The sequence below is a fragment of the Eptatretus burgeri genome, chromosome 16 (assembly GCF_056783735.1).
Source record: "Eptatretus burgeri isolate ZD-2024b chromosome 16, Ebu_testis_v1, whole genome shotgun sequence".
NCBI classification, from domain to species: domain Eukaryota; kingdom Metazoa; phylum Chordata; class Myxini; order Myxiniformes; family Myxinidae; genus Eptatretus; species Eptatretus burgeri.
Window position 1 is genome coordinate 3967747 of NC_140976.1, and position 26661 is coordinate 3994407.

Consider the following 26661-nt stretch of genomic DNA (forward strand, 5'->3'; position numbering starts at 1 on the left):
TTTCTCAACAATCCTCTGGAAGAAGTCTTTTCTTTCAAGCTTCTAGGTCTCACTATCTGCCATGACCTTTCCTGGGAAAGTCACATTTCTAACCTCGCCTCAAAAGCCAGTCGCCGACTGGGAATCCTCCGTCGTGCTAAGTCCTTCCTCGGCCCTCTTGAGCTCCTGACCACTTACAAAGCTTTTGTCCGTAGCCTGATGGAGTACTGCTCTCCCCTCTGGGCTGGTGCTCCTGCTTCCCACCTTTCTCGGCTTAACGCTGTCGAAACCAGGGCATTTAAGATCATCGGCATCTCCCGCAATGAAGCTGTTTTTGGGCCTCTCACTCAATCACCGCAGGTTGGTCGGTGGTCTTTCTGTCTTCTACCGACTCCTCTCCAGCCTTGCCCCCCCTGCTCTCTCTGCGATTTGTCCCCACCACATTTCCACAGGGCGCTCAAGGTCCGCCAACAACCCCCTTCTGGTAAAACTACCAAAATCACGAATCACTGCTCATCTTCACTCTTTCATTCCTCTTTTTTCCCGCCTTTGGAATAAACTTCCTCACTCTATTCTTCCCTCCAGGCTTTCAAAACAGCTGTTCACCACCACCTCTTATCTTCCCCCATCCAAATCCTCGATCTTTTCTACCCCCGATAATCCACCCAAGCCCACTTCCTTCATTTCTCCTGCTTTCCTTCCTGAAAGTCCCTGAAATGTCCATCTTCTCTTCGCCATGTTCCCCGTCCCATCCCCATCCCTCTCCCTTCCACAGTTCACCTAATGTGTCTGTTCCCCACTGTTTTGTCCCTTCCACTCCCGCCCCTCTTGTCTCATGCCTCCTTGCTGTGAGTTGTGTGTTTGCTCTCATACGAGCCTCGACCAAGGTATACAAAAAATAAAAATAAAAATAAAAAAAAAATCGGCCCACAACTGTAGGAGTAGTAGCGTGACAAACAAACAAATACACAAACACCGGTCCATGAATTAAAGTGAGGATAAGGGAAGAAAGGCGGAAGTGATTGTGAATTTAACATTCCATCTTGATTTACCTTTAACATTGTTCTTTAAAAAAGGGAACAGGAACAACGCAGGTATGATAGGCCGAATGGCCTTCTCATGCGCCAAAGTTCCCTGTGCATCTTTGTGTAACATTGTTAAGAACAGGAAGAAATGGGGAGGAGAGGACAGAGAGTTGTGAGTGAAGGTCCATGGAGTTGGAAGAGGGAGAGTGAGATATTGGGAACGGAGGAGGGGGATTGAGTACTTGGGGTTTGGGGCAGTTGAGGACTTGAAGAAGAAAAGGAGTGGGGATGACAGACTTGGCTTGGGGGAGGGAGGGCAGAGAGTAGACAAAGTTGGGATTGAGGGATTTGAGGCTTTTGAGGAGGTGGGGGGGAGTTGAGGACATTGTGTTGGGAGGGGGTTTGAGGATTTGAAGAAAGGAAGAGGGGAGCACAGAGTTTTGGAGTGGTGGTGGTGGGGGCAGAGAGAGGTCTCCCTCTCGTGTTGCTCTCCCTCATGCACAGATTTATCCCCTCTCGTGTTCAGTTGTCTTACCCTTCCTCCCGCCCTTGGTTTACTGAAGCTTGTGGCGAGGCAGTTGTCCTGAAACAACTTGCCTTTGCCTCATGGAAAGCAAACCCAACTGAGGGCAATCGCAGTTCTTTCCACAAAGCTCGGAACAAGTGTGTATCTACCCTCAGGAGAGCCAGAAAACAACATCTTTCTCATCTCAAGTCTGAACTCTCAAACCTCTCTCCCTCCTCAAAATCCTGGTGGCGTTTAATCAAATCTGTTTCTTGTGTATGTTCCCCCTCCATCCCCTCCCTTACCTCAAATGGCCGCACTGCTGATTCCACACGTGATAAAGCTGAATGTCTGAACTCGGTGTTTGCAGCTAAATCTTGTGTCCCAAACCCATCACTATCTCTACCCACTTTACCCAGTCGCACCAAACTGTCCCTGGACTCTGTATCCTTTTCTCCTGACAAGGTGGAGAGCTTGCTTTCAAACCTCGAGTCAGATTCTGCAACCGGTCCAGACGGCATCAGCCCACGTGTCCTCAAAGCCTGCTCTTCTGCTCTTGCTCACCCTCTCTCTGTTCTATTCACCCTCTCATTTTCCCAAGGTCATCTGCCATCTGCTTGGAAATCTGCTAACATCACTGCCCTGCATAAAAAGGTGCAAAAACAGATCCCTGTAACTACAGACCAATCAGCCTTCTCCCAATCATCAGCAAGGTAATGGAATCCATCATCGCTTCAGACATGAAATCCTTCCTCTTCTCCAATGGCTTGATTTCCAATCATCAATTTGGTTTCAGACCAGGTCACTCTACCCTGGATATGCTGCTACTGCTCTCCCATCAATGGATGGAGGTCCTCAATGCCAGACAGGAAATCCGAGCCGTATCCCTGGACATATCACGTGCTTTTGACACAGTCTGGCACCCTGCCCTACTCACCAAACTCTCTTCCCATGGTATTCAAGGCCATCTCCACTCATGGCTCGCAGACTTCCTCTCCTGTCGCAGTCAACGTGTGGCCCTAAATGGAGTTCTTTCATCCCCTCTTCCTGTGCAGGCTGGAGTTCCTCAAGGTAGCGTTCTGGGCCCTGTTCTTTTTCTGGTTTTCATCAATGATCTCTCGGACTCTGGAAAATCCTCTATTTCTCTTTGCCGATGACTCCACCCTCTGCCGTACCATCTGTCATCCCTCAGACCGGCAAGCAGCAGCTTCTTCGCTCACTGCAGATCTGGATAAAATCACAAACTGGTCCAACACGTGGAACATGTCTTTCAATCCAGACAAATCTCACACTCTCACTATGTCTCTTCGAAAGGACCGTTTACAAAACCCCCCCATCCACTTTCTCAACAATCCTCTGGAAGAAGTCTTTTCTTTCAAGCTTCTAGGTCTCACTATCTGCCATGACCTTTCCTGGGAAAGTCACATTTCCAACCTCGCCTCAAAAGCCAGTCGCCGACTGGGAATCCTCCGTCGTGCAAAGTCCTTCCTCGGCCCTCTTGAGCTCCTGACCACTTACAAAGCTTTTGTCCGTAGCCTGATGGAGTACTGCTCTCCCCTCTGGGCTGGTGCTCCTGCCTCCCACCTTTCTCGACTTCACGCTGTCGAAACCAGGGCTTTTAAGATCATCGGCATCTCCCGCAATGAAGCTGAGTCTTTGGGCCTCTCACTCAATCACCGCAGGTTAGTCGGTGGTCTGTCTGTCTTCTACCGACTCCTCTCCAGCCTTGCCCCCCCTGCTCTCTCTGCGATTTGTCCCAACCACATTTCCACAGGGCGCTCAAGGTCCGCCAACAACCCCCTTCTGGTAAAACTACCAAAATCACGAATCACGACTCATCTTCACTCTTTCATTCCTCTTTTTTCCCGCCTTTGGAATAAACTTCCTCACTCTATTCTTTCCCATTCTTCCCTCCAGGCTTTCAAAACAGCTGTTCACCACCACCTCTTATCTTCCCCCATCCAAATCCTCGATCTTTTCTACCCCCGATAATCCACCCAAGCCCACTTCCTTCAATTCTCCTGCTTTCCTTCCTGAAAGTCCCTGTAATGTCCATCTTCTCCTCGCCATGTTCCCCGTCCCATCCCCATCCCTCTCCCTTCCATAGTTCACCTGTGTCTGTTCCCCAATGTTTTGTCCCTTCCACTCCCGCCCCTCTTGTCTCATGCCTCCTTGCTGTGAGTTGTGTGTTCGCTCTCATACGAGCCTCGACCAAGGTATACAAAAAAAAAAAAAAAAAAGTCACAGGTTGGGAGGGGGGTTGAGGACATGGGATTGCGTGTGGGTGTGGGGGGAAGGGGTGGGGGGTTATGACTTGATGTCACATTTTACGTGATGCAGGTCCATGATAGTCCCGTTGTGTCTTTTGGGTCCTTGGGGCTTTTTGGTCATTGAGGCATTATAGGTCCTCAGGGTCTTTTGGGTGTTTGGGGTCCTCAATGGTTTTTCCATCTTTTGGGTCCTTGGGATCTTTGGTGTCTTGTGGGTCTTTGGGATATTTTCAGTCTCCGGGGTCTTTATGGGTCTTCATGGTATCTTAGATCTTCGGTGTCCATTTGGGTTTTTTGGGGTCTTTTCAGTCTTTTAGGTCCTTGGGGTCTTTTAGGTCTTCTGGGCAGTTTAGGTTAAGTATTTCAGGTTACAATTGTGGGTGACGTCAGATCAGCTGTCCAACCAATGGGTGAAGAGCGGATATACATACATACATACATACATACATACATACATAATCACGCACACTTTCTCCATTCAAGAAAGATTATTTGGTCAACCATGATCATGATGTGGTATCATCGTGGTCCCATCCCACATATCGACTCAATCCATGAATGTTGTCACCCAATCAACCCCACATTTATGTTATGACATGTGAAGCCATGCAGATGGAATTCTGGAATGTTTTTGTAAACTCTGCTTCATGTTAAAAATTACTGTTTTGGGGTTCTTTTTCCTGAGCAAATGTCATCATTTACACGATGGGTTTTACAATCCCAAAAGATGAGAGCAAAGAAACCCCAGTGCACATTCCTCTCTTTTCACACCCTTTTTAGGATCAACGGATAAGAGAGTTGGCTTTTCAATTAGACGAGGTGCAAGGAGAGATGGACTTCCAGCTTCGCCTGCAAACCTCAAACTTTGAAGAACAACAACAGAAAGAAAAACTCCTTTTGTCAAAGAAAGTCGAGGCCCTGAATCAGCAGCTTAAGGTACAAACATCGCACCGTCTTTGGTGTCATCCCATGTGTGGCTCTGGAGCCTGAATCCAAGACCATTATAATGTCGGTGTTCATCTTCATTGATGAACTATCACTCTTTTAGGTTAATCATCCGCAGGTCCATATGGATCCTAAATACGGATAGTTAACCATCATGTCTTTCACAATTGGTATCTTCTCGACTGTTCTTTCACTTCTTCTTCGTTCATGTACAACACAAGGCTGCGGCATAGCATCATTGGCTGAGGGCATGGCTGTGCCGCTGATGCAGTGCTCTCTGCTGGTTAGGGCAGGAATTGGGGATTTGGCCATGGCGTTGGCGATAGTTCGCCTACTCTTTACGAAGGACACCGTGGGGTACTTAACGTCTAGCAACGAATGCTGGCAGACAGGACACCCGCTTAACGTCCATCCGATGGATGGCACACATTGATGAGTCACCTGCCTGTGAAACACCGGGCTGACCATTTATAGCTGGTCGAGATTCAATCAAGAAACACCAATCGAGATTTGAAAAGCCCTGGGTTCTTTATGAATGATTGGTTAATTTTCAATAACATTCTCTGCTCAACATACTGCAATGCTCTATACCTCCAATGATTTATCTATGGACTACTCACAAAGTAAGTGTCGATGAAATTTGGATCAAATAGAACTAAAAGAGTCACTGTCTGCCTGCAGGGAGGGATGGTTGCATCATTCTTAACATACTCGTTAATGGTGGGTCAGACTGCCCCCTCCTGGTGATGCAGCTATTGATATGACCCATATTTCTGATAAGCTGATTGATGCGGGCCAATGGGAGATGTGGTTGCACACTTTCTTCCAGAAAACGGCCAAACGCCGGATGTTGCTATGGGTGTGGGGCCAGCCTCACAAACATGTACCCACTGTTTCCTGGAGATTTTCTATAACATCAGTCATGGGGCATCGAAGGCCATAATAAACAAAATATTTGGTGCTGTTGGTGGAAATTACTCAGCATCAGAAGCAGATGTAATAGAATGTTATTGTCCATGACACTGCACAATTGGGGTTTGTGTGATCCGATCCACTCCGATATTTACTGGTCTGTTGTAGATGACAATGTAGATCTGCCCTATGGTCTTTCCTTTCATGAAGTGTAGCTCAGTTGCAACTGCTGTACAATTAAACTTTCATTCATCAGACCGCGATACATTGGCGCACCTTGCTGCTGCCCCCCTCGGTCACATTCCTTTTGTACAGTTACAAAATAGAAATGTCAAATGGTATGCAGGTACAGTTAACTTCCACTGTAAACAGCAATTTGGACTCAGGTGCATTGGTCTAATTGGGACTGGGATTCTGTGCATCATATTTGAGAGTGTGATGACCTGAAACCAATGACAATGCACCATAGTCAAGAGTGTGATGAGTGATGATCTGGAACCAGTGATAAGTGCATGTACAGGTAATGGACAATTTTTTTTTTTAAAACACCAATGTAAAATAACTGAATAGGCTGTTGGGCCACCACATGCCGCCAGTATGGCTTGTATGTGCATTGTATAGAGACCATTGGCGTCTGGAATTCTGCAGGAGAGATGCGGCACCATTCTTCCACGAGAAAGTTAATCAACTCACACCTGTTTGATAGAGGTGGAAAACGCTGTCTCAGGCGTCCTTCCAGAATATCTCAGAAATGCTCGATTGTGTTCAGATCTGGTGACTGAGAAGGCCATGGCACATGGATAACATCAGTGTCATGCTCATCAAACCTTTAGGTGACCACACGTGCTCTGTAGATGGGGGTGTTGTCAATCTGAAAGACACCCCTCCCAGCCGCAAAGAAATGCTGCAACATGGGGTGAAGATCCACAACATTACACAACCACCAGAACCCTTCACTGTTGGAACCAAGCACTCAAGGTTGTAGAGTTCTTCCGGTTGACGCCACACATGCACTCATCCATTTGTCGAGACCATGGTGAAGGATGATTCATCTGAACCTAACACATTTCTCCACTGCTCGGTATTCCATTGCCTGTGCTCTTTGCACCACTGGACTCACAAACGTGCATTACCAGGTGTGGTAAACGGTGTGTGTGCTACAACCCGACTATGGTATCCTGCTCTGTGGACCTCTCGATGGACCGTTTTTGATTAAACTGACTGCTCGTGCCCCCAGGTTTAAATTTACAGTCAATTGATCTGCAGTTGTTCAGTTGCTTTGCCTTGCACTTCAAATTAATGCACGGACACCACGATCCTGGAGTATGTGCTTTGGCCCACTGTTGTCCTTTGATGATGATGTCTTTCCCTTGGAGTTCAATGAGAACATCACCTTAGACACGGTTGCTCATGAAACATCAGCAAGTTGAGCTGTCTTTTTCACTGAAGCTCCTGCCAAACACACCCCAGCAATTACCCCTCTTTCAAAGTCACTGAGGTCTTAATTATAGGCAACCAGGCCTATGCAGCATTTTTATACATGACCCTGAGCATGCTGGGATGTTATTTACTTCATTAACACATGGACTACACCTGCGTGGAAGCTGTTGTTTTCAATCGATTTGGTGTCCCTCATTTACCCAGGTGTTTCCATGTTTGTGTTTTTTTTCCACTACCTGTACTTCAAACACATTTGTTGACTCTCTTGCACCCTCTTTTTGTTCCCATGAGGATAATCTTGCACCATCTCTTGGCTAAGTCCCTCACAGGTTTCTGCAGGGTGCACACGGTCTGCCACGAACCCTCTTGTTGTTAAACTTCCCAAATCCATGCTTACTGCTCACCTCCACTCATGTGTTCCACTTTTCTCTCGCCTGTAGAACCAACTTCCTGAGTCTATTCAATCCCATTCCTCCTACCAGGACTTCAATACAGCTGTTCACCCCTACCTCAGGTCATCCGCACATAATCTATTCTACCCAAAATGACCCTATTTGCAAGCACTCCTTTTTCCAGGTTATTGTGATTCACTTATTCCCCACCCAAACACTTCCTTAACTCTTTATGTTTGTCAGTTGGTTTGTTCCTTTTCTGTTTCAGCCCTTCTTTCCCCTTCCCCTTCTCGCTGTGTTTCATTCAGTTTGTGTGCGGCTTGTTCACTGCCATGTCTCCTTCTCTCCTTCTCCCCTTCCCCTTGATCTCATTCTCACATTCATTTATACTGTGCTGTTGGTGTTTCCCCTTTCTATTTTGTTTCATTCCGTTCCGCTCTAGCTCTTCCATGAGCCTTAACCATGCATGTTGTATTAAAAAGTCATTATTTACAAATCAGTGAAAAAGAAATATGCTTACATTTTCGAGAGTGGTTCATTGCATTGGTTACTTTACATGTGTGGCATGCAAAAGAAATGGAGGATGATCAAAATGATAACATTTGACAATCGATCAGTTTTTTACGTGAAGCACTTTACATTTCGATTCCTTCAATACGAGAGAATTATAGAGACTCATGGAGCTGACCTTGGCATTATTTATTTGAGTGGAGGACACTGTCTGTTAAAGGTCATCAGTGGAGAAAGGAAGGCCGATCTGGAGAGGCAACGACACAAGATGAGTAAGATGATGGAAGAGCAAGCAGAGCGCATGCAGCGAACTGGTATGCATTGAAGCACACCGGATTGCACCTTGTGAAACATCTCGAGCACATTTGCGTACGTATTGTTACGGATCCGGGGTTCGAGTTTTGCCACAAGGGGAATTGCTCGAGTTCCTTTCGAACACCCAGTCCTGAGACCACAGGGCGTGAATAACTTCATGCTCCGGCGAGTTGTGAGGCAAATATGAGCACCAATTGGTACTGCTAATCCGGCAGGGTTACATTACCTCGTGTGATACCTTATGTGTGGACGGCCACACCAAGGGGGGTCTCGTGCCCTTGATGCGTACTCTAATTAACTCACGGGATCAGGTGCAGCCTGGCGGAGCTGCGAGTATGCACCGGCTAACAAAAGCAAATTGGTGGGGCAGAACTTCCCGGAAAACCTGTGTGCGGACGATGCTGGACCAATAGGGGAAAGACATGATATGATGAGCTGAGTACATTTATAACAAGCATGTTTATTTATAACAAGGGAAATGTAGATATTTATAAAAGAAACAAGACACAGTGCAGACCTATACCGATATAATGAACTTCTACAATCTTAACTTGTATTATACAAGACAGGCACCATCAAAAACATACCCAAGGAAAGTTAGAGAGCAAAAGGAGGTGAGGAAAGATGCGGTGTTTGCGACCTCTGTTGTACCTGGCATGGCCGGCGGATCAACGCTTCCCAGTCACTTAGGAAGGGGTATAGAAGGAAAATTGAGTGTCTAAGGTGCATGGTCAGAGGAGGTACAAAACGAGGTGTGTTATGAGGTGCAGTGAAATGCAGATGAGGTGCAGAGAAGAAAAATGGAAAGAGGTGCTTGTCTGTGGGGTTGCTTTGAAAAGAATGTTTGGCGGGACTTACCCTCTCCGATTGCTCAGTTGCATCCACAGCAGACGAGACAGAAAACAAGAGACAGAACATGGGAGAAGATAGTCCTAATGATGTGTGAGGAAGTCTGCAGGTGTAAATGTTTTTTGGCCTTGCCCTAATAAATTCATTCAGCACGACACCTGAATCGCTCACCCACCCAGCGCTCCGCTGCACCTACTCCTTCCTCGAGCTTCGCACACCCGTCCGGCTCCGCCTTCTGCCCTGTCCTGCCGACCAAGCCGAAAGCGTCTTTCAATCCCTTCCCCTCACAGGGTGTTTTATAGTTGTTTGGTGAGAGAGGGGCCGTAAGGCAGATCAGGATGGATGGTAGCCGTTTCCAACCATCCCCAATGGTTCACGGACGCTTCCTCTGGTTTTGGCCCTGCTCATGTGGGGACAAGGGACAGAAATGGCCTCATTTGCTCTGCGCTTTACCACGCAAAGGAGCTCCAAGGCTTGCATGGGACGAGGGTATCTGGTGGCACTCTCACGAACATGGCTGGACACCAAATGGGGGTTGAAATTTAGCGGAGCACGAGGGCTGTCCCTCCAAGGCTTGCATGGGACGAGGGTATCTGGTGGCGCTCTCCGGCCACAAACATGGCTGGACACCAAATGGAGGTTGAAATTGAGCGGAGCACGAGGGCTGTCCGTGCGATGTTGAACGGATTCTAGCGCAGACTTGTGCTTGAAGTTACATGGCAAAATGTCTCAAGTAGAAGCATCTGGAATGGTACCTAGCGTCCATTGTTCCCCAATGTCTCCAAAGGGCATTGGTGGGCATCCGTGATGGTGACTGTGGTTGTGGTGTTCGTAGCAGTGGTGTAGTGGTGAGTTATAGTTATGGTGAGGTGGTTGAAGTGTCGTCACAGAGAGTTATGGTGAGGTGTTCAAAGCGTTGTAGAGGTTGTGGTGCTTAATAGTGAAGGTAAACGAGCTTGGGTTGACATTGGGATTTTTATAAAGGCGTTGTAGCGTTGGTAGACATGTTGTAGTGTTGTGGTCCGAGTCTAGAGAAGGTCTGAGATGAGTGTCTGTCTGATAATGGCATGAGGATTGAACGCGAAATGGTGTACATACGCAAATAAGCTGCCTGTTGTTGTGGTCTGCATGCTTATGTTAAGGACAGGAGGGGTTCGTGTGTGAAGTAAAATAAGGAAAGGATAAAGAATACAGAATGGGAATAAAGACCTGCCCAAAAGTCCTCGCAATGCATTTTGTCCCATTAACCCACCACACAAACGGGAAGGATTATCAAAATTGGATACTAATGAAATAACTGTCTCGAGATCGCTGTATGGTGTGTGCCATTACCTTGGGGAGTGACGGTTTCACAGATCCGCAACAGTATAAAGGAATGTCCTGTAATTAACCTTTCATTGGCCAAATACTTGTATAGAAATAGAAATATAAGAATGCACACGTTTTAACTTTTAGGTGACCATGAACACACTGTTCCACATCGGCATGTGCTGCAAACTTCCCTGTGCGTCTTTGTGTAACATTGTTAAGAACTTTGTGTTCTTGTAAGTTACTCCTCAACCAACGGGGGGCATCCGCCATTGGTCCACTTTATTGAGTCATCCACTAAACAGTTGAAGGGGACCCCAAATGCCTGGACCACGTCAACGCTAATCTATCCATTGATAGAATACAAACTGAGATGGTTTCATGCTACATTTCATGACTGAAAGTTTGCCAGAAATTGGACATTGGATGAGGTTTGTCCGAAACACCCGAGTGTGGATCGGACCGACAAAATGTTCGCTTTTGTGCTCGGATCATGTTCCAGAGTACCGTTTTGAAACAACAGAGATGGCTAGATCTTGCGGTTATCCACCACGATTGAGAGAGGATGCCATCCCTATGATTAAGCGGAAGAAACGGCCGTCGCTCAAAACTGAAAGACCATCTCCACCGAGCTACCAGCACATGTACACGGGCCATTTGAACGGTGAATTAAACACCTGTGTTAACCTGCCAGCAACTGATCTCACCTCATCACCACCCACGACGTGGCACGGGCACAATGGTGGGACTTTGCACAACATGGCATGGACACAGAGGTGGGACATGACACGACATGGCATGACAAGGACACGACTGTGGGACAAGGCACTACATGTCATGGACACAATGGTGGGATATGGCATGCCCATGACGGTGGGACACAGCACGACCACATACACAAATGGCGTCCGGGGAAAATATGAAATGGGACGATCCCGTAACATACAGGACACCTGGTCAACCTGCGACAGTGCGAAAAAGCACTCCCTTGCACCGTGGACGGATGGGACCAAGCTTCAGTAGGACCGCCTGTGAAGATGGTGACTGGTAGCAGCGGCGTGCCATGTCCGGGTGAACGGGAATGTCCCCAGGTGAGATCGGGTGAACCTTGGGAGGTGGCAGGGGAAACAGAGCACGAATGAGGAGACAGCTTGTCCATGAGTTGTGGTTCCTTGCTGGTGTGAATATGGATGCTTCAAGACCAGATAAGGATCTGTTCAGTCTTTGAGACTTTTGAGTGGAGATGATGAATGGTGACGGTGACATGCACACGCACGCACGCATGCACGCACGCATGCACGCACTTAATTAATTGTACAGTATTGGATATTCCTAAAATATTATTTACTATAACTGAAAGGATTGCTGTAAATGATGTTAATTTATACCATCCTACATTAAACTTTATTCAAATTGTTAACCTCAAAACATGGTTCCCTCACCTAAAGTCAGAACCTTAAGCTGTAAGCAATTGAATGGTTTTCCGACCGCATGGATAACCATCTGGACAACGTTCTTCCTCGAGGTTTTGATCGTTTCAGCCCAGAACCTCTCAAAACGGCGGATCCACATCCTTGGTAATGGATCCACATCAGTGGATTACTTACATCAATGGATCCACAACCTTGGTAATGGATCCACATCAGTAGATTACTGACATCAGTAGATCCACAACCTTGGTAACAGATCCACATCAGTAGATTACTTATATCAGAAGATCCACAACCTTGGTAATGGATCCACATCAGTAGATCACCTATATCAGTGGATCCACAACCTTGGTAATAGATCCACATAATTAGATTACCTATATCAGTGGATCCACAACCTTGGTAACAGATCCACATCAGTAGATTACCTATATCAGAAGATCCACAACCTTGGCAATGGATACACATCAGTAGATTACCTATATCAGAAGATCCACAACCTTGGTAATGGATCCACAGCAGTTGATTACCTACATCAGTCGATCCACAACCTTGGTAACGGATCCACATCAGTAGATTACCTCCATCAGTAGATCCACAACCTTGGTAACGGATCCACATCAGTAGATTACCTCCATCAGTAGATCCACAACCTTGGTAACGGATCCACATCAGTAGATTACCTACATCAGTTGAACCACAACCTTGGTAACGGATCCACATCAGTATATTACCTCCATCAGTAGATCCACAACCTTGGTAACAGATCCACATCAGTAGATTACTTCCATCAGTAGATCCACAACCTTGGTAATGGATCCACATCAGTAGATTATCTCCATCAGTAGATCCACAAACTTGGTAACGGATCCACATCAGTAGATTACCTACATCAGTCGATCCACAACCTTGGTAACAGATCCACATCAGTTGATCGACAACCTTGGTAATGGATCCACATCAGTAGATTATCTCCATCAGTAGATCCACAAACTTGGTAACGGATCCACATCAGTAGATTACTTCCATCAGTAGATCCACCACCTTGGTAACGGATCCACATCAGTAGATTACCTCTATCAGTAGATCCACAACCTTGGTAACGGATCCACATCAGTAGATTACCTACATCAGTAGATCCACAACCTTGGTAACAGATCCACATCAGTAGATTACCTCCATCAGTAGATCCACAACCTCAGTTACGTCCAGGCAGTCAGTAAACCCATCAATGCAACATCACAAAACAGACTTTACTCGGTGGAGGAGTTAATGTGTTATCACATAGTTACCACTCCCATCACACATTCCATTACATGATAATACGTATATTAAATCATGCACATCTTACATTAAATATAACATGTCCACCAACCAGCACGGCCACCCAACTCACCTCTGGATCAAACTGTTATTCAAATATTCAAACGGTTATTTATAAACGGTTTTTAACCTGCTTTCTTTTTTCCGAGCAACCATTGAAATGGGTTTAAAATATATATGTATATTTATTTTTAATAACATGTTCGTATAAATATTTCGTAAATAATATTTTTAACAATTCGTATTGTACAGTATTTCACGAGTTCTATTTGGTGTCGTTTTATGATCTTAAAGAAAAGTCGATATAATCTGTTAAATGTAGCTCACTGTGTCAGTATAATTCGTGAAACACACACACACACGCATATACACGCATACACACGCATACACACACACACACACACACACACACACACACACACACACACACACACACACACACACACACACACACACACACACACTACAGAATCAAGACAGTTACATATCATAAATTTAAACAAGTTGCGTCCATAAATTCAAATAAGATAAATAACAGTTCGTGCCAGAAGACAAGCGCCGAAGATATGAGGAGGAAGGGAGCTGAGGCTTCGCTGGAGGGTGGACATTGGGATGGTGGGGACATGATGACAGTGGCATGGGGAAGGGCTATGCAGTGAAGCTGGGGGCTTGGAACATGGCTTGACACCAGGAACCCAGTGGCTGAGACAATTTGTGGCAGGGGGAGGGGATACAGAGCCACCTCCGGAGGGGGAGTGGAACTGACCCACTGACATGGACCGGGTGACACCTACACAGATGGAGTGGATGAAAGCCAGAATGGAGAATGATGATCAGCAGGAAAAGGAGGGGAAATGGCAGAATGGAGGAGAGAAGTAAGACAAAGATGATGAAGAGTAGCATAGAATTGAAGAAGAGCTGCACAACAAAGTGGAAGAGACAAGACTGACACCACTAAGAGAAAAACCACAACTCTATTGAATAGAAAACTACAAACAGATGAAAATGCTAAGCAAGAGAACCAACCGATCAATTGGTAAAAATTATCATCCCTTGAAGGAAAGCAGCAACACTGCCCATTCAAGAAAAAGTAACAGGCAAACAACACCGCAAGAAGAATAGACCAGTCTCCACAATCGGAAACCAGACACCATCGCAGAAACAGAGACGAGAGACACAGAGAGAACAACTGAAAAAGGAAAAGGGACAAATACAACAATTCATAAGAGGGAACTGAACCCCAAAGCTAATGAAGAGAATACAAAAAAAAAAAGATTAAATAAATACTGGAGTTGATGAGTGCTAAAAACAAACAAAATAGAAATGAGAGCAAGGAAGACGAAGAAAAAAAAAACTATGACAAAGTCATAATAGGGAGAAATAAAAACCAGATGTTGGAAAATAACCCGAAAAGATTATTCCGTGAAGAAGGGAAATGAAAGCAAAATGTATCAAGTTGTCCCCTTACCCCACCCATCCCTCAAGAAAGATTAACTTGAACATTTCTGGAAAGGTATTTATGAAGATCTAAAATAACACAATAAGGAGGGAGATTGAATCCAAAACTTGGAAAAGATAAAGCAATAATACCCAAGGAAAATGTTCCCAGTGATAATTAATGAAGAATAAATAATATAAAACAACTTACAACAATGGCAAACTTTGAAATCCCTGGCTTCGATAGAATTCTGGCTAAAGCAACGAGATGCTCTCCACAATCACTGCACTCGAGCATTCAACGAGCTTATCCAAGAGGAAAAGGTAAATGATATTTGGCATACAGAAGGTAACACCATCCACAGCATGGATGGACCATAAAAAAACCTTTTGAGAGTGTTCCACATTCATGGATGAATAAAATGCATTCAATTGTACAAGATGAACCTCCAGACAATCAAACTGATTGAGAAAGCAATGGAACTTTGGAATACCACATTGATATTACAGCATTCGGAAGGAAAGACAGAAATTCCAGGAGGAGTGAAGATACGCTGAGGGATCTTCCAGGGAGACGGCCTTCGCTCCTCCTGTTTTGTCTGGCCCTGGTCCCACCGAGCAACCTCATGAATGAGCAAGGACACAGATACATCCTAACTTCCAATAGCAGGACATTCAAAGAGACAGGGAAGGTGACACATCCACTTTCCATGGATGATCTAGAACTCTTTGCAATGACCGACGGAAAACTGGCAGAATAACTGATATTAATGAAACGGTAATCCAACGACATTCAAATGGATTTTTGGCCTCAATAAGTGTGCCAAGTGCACATTCCTACAAGGTGAACCAACAAAAACGAACAGGATAAAATCGACCGAAATACAACACAGGAGCTAGACAATGAAGCATCATACAAATGTCTCGGAGTAGAAGAGGGCCACCAAATATGCCATAAAAATGCACAAAACAATCGCCAAAGAATACCTGCGTAGAACAAGGCTGAACCTGAAAGCATATCTCACCCCGAGAAACAAAATCAAAGCCATAAACCAACTCGCAGTACAATACAGCCGGAGAATGGTAAACTGGCCACAAGCGGAAATCAACAAGCCAGATATCAAAACAAGGAAATTCCTCACGAACCACAAAATGGTCCACAAAAATCAATGCATCCCGAGAATGTACCTGCCGAGATGAGAAGGTGGTCGCAGCTTGAAGGAACTCCACCAAGTGCATAGAATGACAACAGCAGGATTGGCTGAGTACATTCAAAGTTTGACAGACTACCGAACCAAATTGTTATGCAAACACGAAGACAGCAAGTCAGAAAAGGTATCCCTAATCCACCTTTCAAAAAATTCCCAAAAACAGGTGCGAATAGAAGATGTCACACACGAAACAGAAACAGCAATGAATACAGCCCCAACGATTGCAAAAAAAAAACAAAAGAAAACAAGATATCTGCAATCACAAAGCCATCACCAAGATTGCCCATGACTTACCCTTGGTCCACGATCTAATAATGACCATATTTTTTTTCAGACTACCATATGACCTTCATCTTCAACATTTCGGGATAGAGTGTAAATTAAGAAAATGTATCCCCATCTACAATCTATCCATAAAACTCCAAATTCAGAGGAAAATTGTTCAAGTTATGATCAAAAAGGTGTTTTTTCTTAATTAGAACACAACCCGATAAATGTAGTTCAACGACACGAAACAAATACTAGGTGCACAACTTCAGTGCCGTTTTTGACCTCACTCACCGGTACGTGACACTTCCATTGACGTCGAGCACCGGCACGTGATCGGAAATGAGTGGTCTCATCAGAGATAAAAGTGGACATATGCTGGGTTTGGAGTCTATTGGCCTGATGAAGCTCACTGGGAAGTGGTGAAACTTTACATAAGACCAGGTTTGCTCTTGCTTATTACTTAAATTAGCAGAGTAGATCTAGTTACTTTTTTGGTTGGATGCACCTTTCTTTAAAATAACAAAACATTGTATATATATATATATATATATATATATATATATATATATATATATATATATATATATATATATATATATATATATATATATATATATACATATATATATATATATATATATATATATATATATATATATATATATATATATATATATATATATATATATTGTGATGGACGTCACCTCTGAAAAGCTCCAAGAGGATGGCACATCTTTAAAGATCATGATAGCCAGTCACCAAAAAGCTTCCCGCGGGATCCCATGCCCAGCGTCGTGTTACCATACAAAGAAGACCATTCAACAAGCGAGTACCGTGCCAACAATCACGCAACAAATTTTAATTTGTTGGCTGAACAGGACCAATTGTGATGTAACTGCTTCTAGTGATCTATAAGCCCATTTAAATCTGGCCAATCCCCCATGGCTGCCTTGCATTGCCATAAAGATAGACAGAATAAATCAGGACACAAATGTGTTTTATACACGGATTCAGTCAGGCACGCATTTACAAAACAGGTTTACAGACGTTTGTACAAAAAATTCACACGCATACATACATTCTTCTTATACCCTAATCAACACCCGTGCCCTCGGATCCTCATCAGTCACTGATCAACTTCACATTAGCATGGTGCCAAACATGCTTCCAGTGGGAAAAGAGAGATGGGTGAGGGTAAGATGAGGTGAGAGAAGAAAAACAAGAAGATGGGGTCATGTATCATGCCCCACCCTGCCTGGTGTTGGCTCAATGGTTAGGGTGGTAGCTTTGGGATCCTCTGTTCCTGAGTTCAAACCACACTTGGATGTTAAATTAATATCAGGTGGGGTTGACTCTGCCTGCCATCCTTCCGAGGTCGGCACAATGAGTGCCAGCTTGCTGGTATACTGTGTCTGAGTGGCGACCCTCCCAAGATTGTGTCCAATAGCCAAGGAGACTGCTTTGGCAGCACCAACGCTCTGCACAGAGTATTATCCCAATCGATGGATGGATCATGCCCCCATACACCTTGCAAAAGTCGGTTGAGCTCGCGCTGCCCAATGGTTCTGGCAGATGGTCTTATGCCCGGATCCCTCGTGCTCCACTCTCAGTCCCTCATCCACATCGCCCTCTCTGTGCGCCCAGCAATGGACAGTCTGTGGCACGAACTCTATGCTGGTGTTTAGCAGGAAAACACTGGATGTGTGCGAGGTGAAGTGGAGCCACTGATGCAACCAGGCAGCATGAGAGTAGTGACTGGGACTCAACGCGAAAGTGCACAAGGGCGAGAGGTGAAGGACGTGTACGTATGAGTGATTAAGAAAGGTGCAGGAATGAAAGGAAAGCTGGAAGAGAAGAGAATGAAAAGCAGAGAAAGAGAAGAGCAAGAAAAACAAAACAAAGCAAAAGCGAAGACAGACCCGGGCCAACTATAGTGTGTGCTGCGTGAGCTTCCCAACCAGCCTGAGACAAGAAGCTGACATGTGAAGACACCACAAGCGGCTAAGACTGTCTGTGTGTGAAAACCAGAAGCTCTGCTCTGGTCAAGAAACTCTCGTGTGTGCCCATGTATTCTGTCTTTTATAATAATTCCTTCTCCCACTTCACCCAGACCCCACCACGTCCATGGGAAGAGTCGGGGGGTCGGTGGGGTTCTCCCCTCTTACCTGATCAGCGTATCAGATCCCCAATTTCTGATGGCATCTTGGGATAGGCTCCGTGGTGCGGTTTGTTGAATCCCAGGTTTTGGCATGCTGCCAGGCTTAATTATGATGGAATGGGACATCTGCCATGTGTGCATCTACTCCATTATAGATAGGTAGATAAATTCCCTCAAACATTAAGTCCAAGAACCTGACCCATTCTTCCCCCCCCCCCCCCCACAATCTACAGAAGATACACTTCGGAAGGAGATGCTGGTGAAGATAATGAATAGTAAGGAGCTGGAATCTGCTCTTTTGGCTGCTGAGACCAAGTACAAGCAGCAGGAAATGGCCTCGACAGAGATGCATACTGGTGCCCTACAAGAACTAGAGGCCAAGCATCAGGTGGAAATGGCCAAGAAGGACGATGAAATAGATGAGGTAAGTTTCTGATTAACTCTGCCACTATTGTGATGTCACAGCACACAAGCTACACAATACTTCGAGACCTTGAATGCAGTTGTTCAGGTTGGACACATCAATGTCTTCATCGTTGAGTTGGGATTTCAGTTATCTCAGGGATTTCACGTTTAATCAATCAAGTTTTGTTTTACTTTGTCTGAAATGTATGCCTTGCCTTGACAGGTTTTGGGTACTTCAAACATTCTGTCCATATAGAGCAGAAATAATGAGCACCGGATGTAATAAGCTGCTAGTACCACCACCAGGAGAGTAGCTACCGGTTCGACAAAACACCACAATCCTTGGATGTTATGTGACATCATTTTCAAGCTTTGTAGATGTTACCAGGACCTGCAATCTTTTTCTCACTGAACTTATCACCCTCTTGTGCTCTACTCCCTCCATCCACTTATCAACCACTCACTACAGCTGCGGGAGGAATTGTTGAGGCGGAATAAGGAATGGGATGAGTGGTTGGTCCAGGTTGAGCAGGACTTTGATCAGGAAATCGCTGAGATGTCAAGGAAGCATGAGCTGCAAATGAAATCTGAGAGCGAAGCCAAGCAAAAGCTCCAGGCATTCAACATCCTGCTTCAAAGGAAGGTCTCTTTCTTTTAATGTTGTGCTGTGGTGTTTATGAGAGTTATCTTTTATACTCATCTTCAAAATTTTTCATCTTGAAGACAAAAAAAACGGGTTTACTAAAACGTATCATGATATGTGAGGACAGTGTGAGAGTGAGAAGAAGGAAGTGACAAAAAGGGAAGGAGAAGTGGAGAGGCTCAAGGTCAAGAATGCACGTCGAGAAGAGACCATAACAAAACTAACGAAAGAGCTCGAGGCTGCACAGACTGCTCTACGAGAGAAAGATGGCACCTTGTTTAATAAGGTTGTGCTTTTTACTTACGAAATCTATATTGATGACTTCCGTCATCTGTTTGTGTGTTTGTGTGTGTGTGTGTGTGTGTGTGTGTGTGTGTGTGTGTGTGTGTGTGTGTGTGTGTGTGTGTGTGTGTGTTTGTTTGTTTGAAGGCGCGATAACTCGAGAACGGAAGAAGCTACCAATGTCAAATTACACCACGTGATTCAGAAGGGTGGTGGCTAGTGCTGATTAGATTTTGGTCAAAATCGGTCAAAGGTCAAGGTCACAGTGAGGTCAAACATCCAAAACATTCGATTTTTGATGGTTTGGTGCAGAATCATCGTAGAAACTTCTGGTTTGCATCGCTACCTTCTCTAGAGAGAGCTTTTATTCGACAAGGTCAGAGGTCAAGTTGACGATTTCGTAAGTACCAGTCTATGACTGCTTGTTTGTTTGTTTGGAGGCTCGATAACTCGAGAACGGAAGAAGCTACCAATGTCAAATTACACCACGTGGTTCAGGAGGGTGATGGCACGTGCTGATTAGATTTTGGTCAAAATCGGTCAAAGGTCAAGGTCACAGTGAGGTCAAACATCCAAAAAATGATAGCTCGAGAACGGAAGAAGCTACCAATGTCAAATTACACCACGTGATTCAGGAGGGTGATGGCTAGCGCTGCTTGGATTTTGGTCAAAATCGGTCAAAGGTCAAGGTCACAGTGGGGTCAAACATAATTCCGTAAATTCATGTGGAGAAATGGAGTATTTTTGCTTCGATCGACGTTACGAGTTCATTTTAACTTTGATTTTAATTTTGTCTTCGTTTTTTGCGATCGCTTAGGATGCTTAAAACTCGGTTGTCGAAATTCTGGTAAAAATCGGATGTTTTGGAGACGTTTTGAAAATTGTATAAAAAATATTTCACTCGCCGCGTCACGGGTCGTCACGTGGTGCAGCGTGCGCGAGCAGAGGTGTCGTTGATCACGTAAAAGTTTTCCGTGTGCGCGCTGACTGTGTTTTTGATAAAGATGATGTTTAAAAGTCATTGTTTATCCCAATAAAGGTTATCGTCGCATGCCTGACTCGCTAAGCCATCGGATTATGCAAAGATTGTTGGTGGATGGCCGAATAATACAGTTTTGTGACTTTGATAAAAATAATATTAAATAATTGCGTCGAGAAATGGAGATTTTTGCTTCGGTCGACGTTACGATTTTTGATGGTTTGGTACAGAATCATCGTAGAAACTTCTGGTTTGCGTCGCTACCTTCTCCAGAGACAGCTTTTATTAGACAAGGTGAGATGTCAAGTTGACGATTTCGTAAGTACCAGTCTATGACTGCTTGTTTGTGTGTTTGTTTGTAGGCAGGATAACTCGAGAACGGAAGAAGCTACCAATGTCAAATTACACCACGTGATTCAGGAGGGTGATGGCTAGCGCTGATTAGATTTTGGTTAAAATCGGTCAAAGGTCAAGGTCACAGTGATGTCAAACATTCGATTTTTGATGGTTTGGTACAGAATCATCGTAGAAACTTCTGGTTTGCGTCGCTACCTTCTCGAGAGACAGCTTTTATTAGACAAGGTCAGAGGTCAAGTTGACGATTTCGTAAGTACCAGTCTATGACTACTTGTTACTTACGAAATCTAAAGATTTCGTGAGTATATTGATGACTTCCATCATCTGTTTGTGTGTTTGTTTGTTTGGAGGCACGATAACTCGAGAAAGGAAGAAGCTACCAATGTCAAATTACACCACGTGATTCAGGAGGGTGCTGGCTCGTGCTGATAAGATTTTGGGCAAAATTGGTCAAAGGTCAAGGTCACAGTGAGGTCAAACATTCGATTTTTGATGGTTTGGTACAGAATCATCGTAGAAACTTCTGGTTTGCGTCGCTACCTTCTCCAGAGACAGCTTTTATTAGACAAGGTCAGAGGTCAAGTTGACGATTTGTAAGTACCAGTCTATGACTGCTTGTTTGTTTTTTTCGTTTGTACATCAGCTTTGATGTTAATGGGTCCAAGATAAAATAAATAGCCCCGTGGGGGAGTGACAGTTATTTCCGTGGGGGAGTGACAGTGACAATCACGTGGTGACAGGAGAAGAGGGCATGGCTCCCCTTCCTGAAGTAGTACGGTCATGGGGAGCATAACTTAAGTTAACAGCATGGTCCTTATGCTTCATAAAGGGTTTGGCCTGCATATAGCTATCGGTTTCTGAGAAGATGTTAAAATAAATCACCTGAATTTCAGGTGAAACCCCCCTTTTCAGCCTCTTATATGGGGTGGATCCAGATGGGGAGCGCACCCCTAAGAAACCTTGCTGGTGCATCGTTCCAAATTGGGTCCACCTCGGTCGGGTAGTTTGTGAGATGTTTTAGTCAAATGTTAACAGATATACGGAGGGATGGACACCGGGACCCATTTTCTGAGCTTATTTCAGAGAAATAACCAAACCACACGGCTCAGGGAAGTTCATTACCTCCGCCACCGGAGGGGGGACAGAGGTAATGTTTTCATCTCTGTTTGTCTGTGAGCAGGATATCTCAAAAAGATATGGACTGATTCAGACAAAACTTGGTGGACAGGTTGGGTGTGTGACAAAAACTACTTTGTTACATTTTGGTGAAGACCCGGATCCAGATCCAACAATTTTTGAAATGATTCTTCAACATTGAGAGAAAGGACCAAAAACGATATGTAGCACGATATCTGAAAAAATTGTCGACGGATTCGGACGAAACTTGGTGGATGAGTTGGTTATGTGAAAAGAACAGTCTGATGAGATTTTGGTTCAGGTCTGGATAGAGATTCCGCCTATCAGTGGGATACAAAACCGTAAACTGTTCAGCGACGGCAGAGGTATGCACTCGACTGAGTGCCCTCCTCATTCAAGATGCAACTACCTGGTCATGTATTACCCCCAAATCTAGCACAAGACAACACTGCGAGCAGTGGACTGGACTGCATGGCTTAAATAGTTCGAAATGCAATACCCATCGATGGTTCATCATCTCGTGCAGCTAAAAAACAATTTGCTCCACACTGCAGATCTTCACTTGGCCAATGCATCCCTGAACATGACAAAATGAGGAATTCCTCCCTCCAGGTTGTTACTCAAAACAATTTTCATATATTGCTTCCACCCATACATGGTAACGAATATATTTTGAAAACACAATTCAGGACGGAGTCGAACTGCAGCTTTTACCATTGGATAGATAACAAGAAAGGACATTCTGAGATGATTTGAGAGACCTATGGGTTAACCTGACCTCGAAACAGGAACTAACTTTGTACATTACAAGATTGACCACCATCTTGAATGTATCTCAGATGGAAAGAATGGTGGAAAAAGCAATTTTTAGTTTGTGGGTGTGAATGTACATTTGTCTGTCTCTTCGCTTCTGTCCTTCGTGCATTGTCCTCATCTTCAATGCATCTGTGTCTTGCTTTTTGCACCGATGTTTGAATCTTGGGAAAACGTCGATCTTTGGGTCTGCCACTTGTACAGATATAGATTATTCCATGTATATGTAATTATGTTCATTTGTAGTCACTGGATATTAACCAAATGAATGAAGGATTGTTGGGAATGGCAGACAACATAAATGTTTACCATAAACTGGGGCTTGGAGTCCATTTTCAAGTGACATTCACAGGAGAGGAGTCAAATCGAGTTGAAGCGGAAAATCAAAGAACAGGAGAAGGTCATGTTCGTCGTGTCTCACCGCCTGGAAGACCTTCAGAGGAAGGCCGAACCACGTTCTGCCGATCTTCACGCCATGCACGCTCGTGTGCACGAGGTGAGCGTTTTGCAAATACTTGAAGCCATCTTGTTTTTCACACACGGTGCGAGTCTGGAGCCGAAGTCACTGCAACGATTGATAGTCCTAACCGCACAGTTTGCCTGTTTAGTGTCCCCATCTGGACAGATTGCTCACGATGCTCAGAATCCAGGTTCGAACCCCATGAGGGTCCAATCCATACCCGAGATGGGGTTTAAACCCTCGGTACTATGTCTACTTGTGCATTGTCTATCAATGTCCTTGTAATTCACATGAAAAAAAAAAATATATATATATATATATATCTTCTTCTTCTTCTTTCGGCTGCTCCCGTTCGGGGTCGCCACAGCGGATCATCCGTATGATCCGCATAGTGAGTTGGCACATGTTTTACGCCGGATGCCCTTCCTGACGCAACCCTGGTCGCCTCTTATGACACAGGGATATGGTACACCTATTTTAACCGGGGTATACACCGGCCCAGTATACTGGTACTCATTTCGCCGACCTCGGAAGGATGACAGGCTGAGTCAACCCCCTGGTGTATTAATTCAGTGGCCCAACGGGGCTTGAACTCAGGACCTATTGGATCCCAAGCCGCTGCCCTAACCACTGCGCCAACACCAGGTATATATATATATATATATATATATATATATATATATATATATATATATATATATATATATATATATATATATATATATATATATATATATATATATATATATATATATATACATATATATATATATATATACATATATATATATATATATATACATATATATATATATATATATACATATATATATATATATATATACATATATATATATATATATATATATATATATATATATATATATATATATATATATACATACATACATACATACATACATACATACATACATACATATACACACACACACACACACACACACACACACACACACACACACACACACACACACACACACACACACACACACACACACACACACACACACCGATGTTTGGTTATGACTTTGTCCCACACGTGATTTGTGTTAAAGATCCACCAAGAGCCGACAATGAATGTAAAACAAACAAGTCTGGAGATCACGATGGTTCACGAGCGGTATTTGACGATGTAGATTGTTTCAGAAGTCAAGGCTGAGACAATGTGATAATTTTTGATCAAGTTATAAAAATGATCAACATGGTGTGGTACGAGTGACAAGTTATTAGCTGCAAAATGTCAAAAACCCGGTTTCGTTCAACAACTTTCAAAATTTGACCTTTGTATAACCTTTAAAGGTCACAAAACAATGTTGTGGACATTAAAATAAGGAAACAGGATACGTGCTAAAACTGATTGGAGTTAGTTCGTCGAAGAAGGTCAAAAACCCGGTTCGATTCCCACAACTTTGAAAATTTGACCTTTGTGAACTTTAAAGGTCAAAGGTCAAGGATTATGACCTTTGTGCAAAACTTCCTCTGGAACATTCCAGGAACAATACAACGTCATATAGGCTATAAGGCATTTCGCACTGCTCGGATTATCCATACTTTGATGAAATCAGCGTAAAAACAAACTTGAAGGGGGCGCCACGGGCAATGTGTTCGAGATAAAGCAAAATGGTTTCAAGACTTTAGGTGGGGAATGACCTCAAGATTATGCATAAAAAATATTGTCATCCCACCTCTCAAAGTTTGGGCGGTCATATGATTTTTATGTCAAAATTCGAAGTTTTCTAAGTTCGTGACCTTGTGACCTTGACCTTGGGACGAAAATGATAAAGTGAGCTCCGTGGGGCTATGCAGGTGCCATTGGGCTAACCAAATACCGAAACCCCTGTCAGATTCGACAAACCCTCTCGGAGAAGATGCAAATGGAAATTGGCTACCCCCTAAAAACACATGTTTTTTTGAGCGTGGCTCTGCCCATAATGGGCGCACCATGCCCATTCTTAGGAAAACACAACTCGACCATGATACAAACCTCCTATCCCACCAAAAGTTTATCAGGATCGGATCAAAACCCACGGAGCTATGCTCGGGACAGACAGACAAGCCGGTAGGCGGACATGGGTAGTCGACTACCCAATATAACCTGACGCGATGGGCCCGTTCGATGGGGAATGACCTGAGGATTAAGCACAAGAAAATTCATGATTCTTGCTTCAAGGGTTAATGCTGCAGATTGTTTTTTCGTTAAAATACCCCCACATTTAGAGGTTTTTCGGCCGTTGCTAGGCAACAGAGGGGTCCATAGCAACGGTTCTTTCTCACACATAACTAGGACATACCATGAACCTACCATACCAGTTTCATGTAGATCTGACTCATAGTCTCTGAGATATAACGAACTTCGTTTTTTTATTGTTTTCCACCAGGGTTCATTCAAAGTCTATCTTCTCCGACAGTTTTCATAGGATCCAGCTGGAATTTTTGACAATATGGCTGAATGTAATGCCCACAGTCGGTCTGGCCCGATTTTTGATTTTCGAAAAAATAATTTTTTTTATGATTTAAAAAAAAATTCAAAGTGCCGTTGCTCGGCAACCGAAGGGACGTAAGCAACCAGTACCTATGTGGCACAACGAGGTCATAAACTGGTCCTACCACCCAAATTTCATCAAAATCGAACAACTGCAAGGGGGTCAAAAACCCCCGACAAACACACACGGACAGACAGACACCACGACCAACAAATAAGGGTAATAAATAAAAAAATAATAAAAATAAGATAGATCATAGAGGAAAAAAATATTTTTTTCGAAGTTTTTTTTTCCACTAAATCGACTACCCAACAGACCGACACCACGACCAACAAATAAGGGTCGATCAAAAAAAAAATTCCAATGGAAAAAAAAAATTTCGAAATTTTTTTTTCGACGTGATCGACGACCCAACAGACAGACAGACAGACACACACCAATAACGAATATAGTCGTCACTTATTTTTTCGTGAACCAATAGGTGATCACAAAGCCTTTTCACATTCCACAGATCGATGTCCCGAATTGTGATGACAAACATACTTTATTGGAGAACACGAGAAGAACCATAAATGTCTCCACAGGGACAAAGTTCCAAAGCACATGACAATAAACCTCACGTACCTTGAAATTACTGTGGTGTGCTCTAGATGGAGGAAGAACTGGCAATATCGTCAAAAATGGTCAACAGTTTGGCACAGAAATTGACATCCGTCTCCGGTCTTGCTGGTGCACAACGGGCTCAGCGCTTGAACCATCTGCAAAGAGTGAGAAAAGCACAAAATGGTCCTTTTTTACCTTG

The 26661-nt window shown here is 44.1% G+C and overlaps 1 protein-coding gene across 2 annotated transcripts in view; it reads left to right on the forward strand.

Annotated features, from left to right (window-relative positions):
* LOC147010340 (cilia- and flagella-associated protein 57-like) overlaps positions 1-26661 on the forward strand; it is a 66764-nt gene that overhangs the window by 33448 nt on the left and 6655 nt on the right. For both annotated transcript variants that reach the window (XM_085858974.1, XM_085858975.1), the window contains exons 13-19: positions 4560-4715; positions 8199-8292; positions 18513-18703; positions 19154-19327; positions 19455-19613; positions 23248-23391; positions 26510-26626. In XM_085858974.1, the coding sequence (XP_085715100.1) occupies positions 4560-4715; positions 8199-8292; positions 18513-18703; positions 19154-19327; positions 19455-19613; positions 23248-23391; positions 26510-26626 (1035 nt within the window). The remainder of the gene's footprint in view (positions 1-4559; positions 4716-8198; positions 8293-18512; positions 18704-19153; positions 19328-19454; positions 19614-23247; positions 23392-26509; positions 26627-26661) is intronic.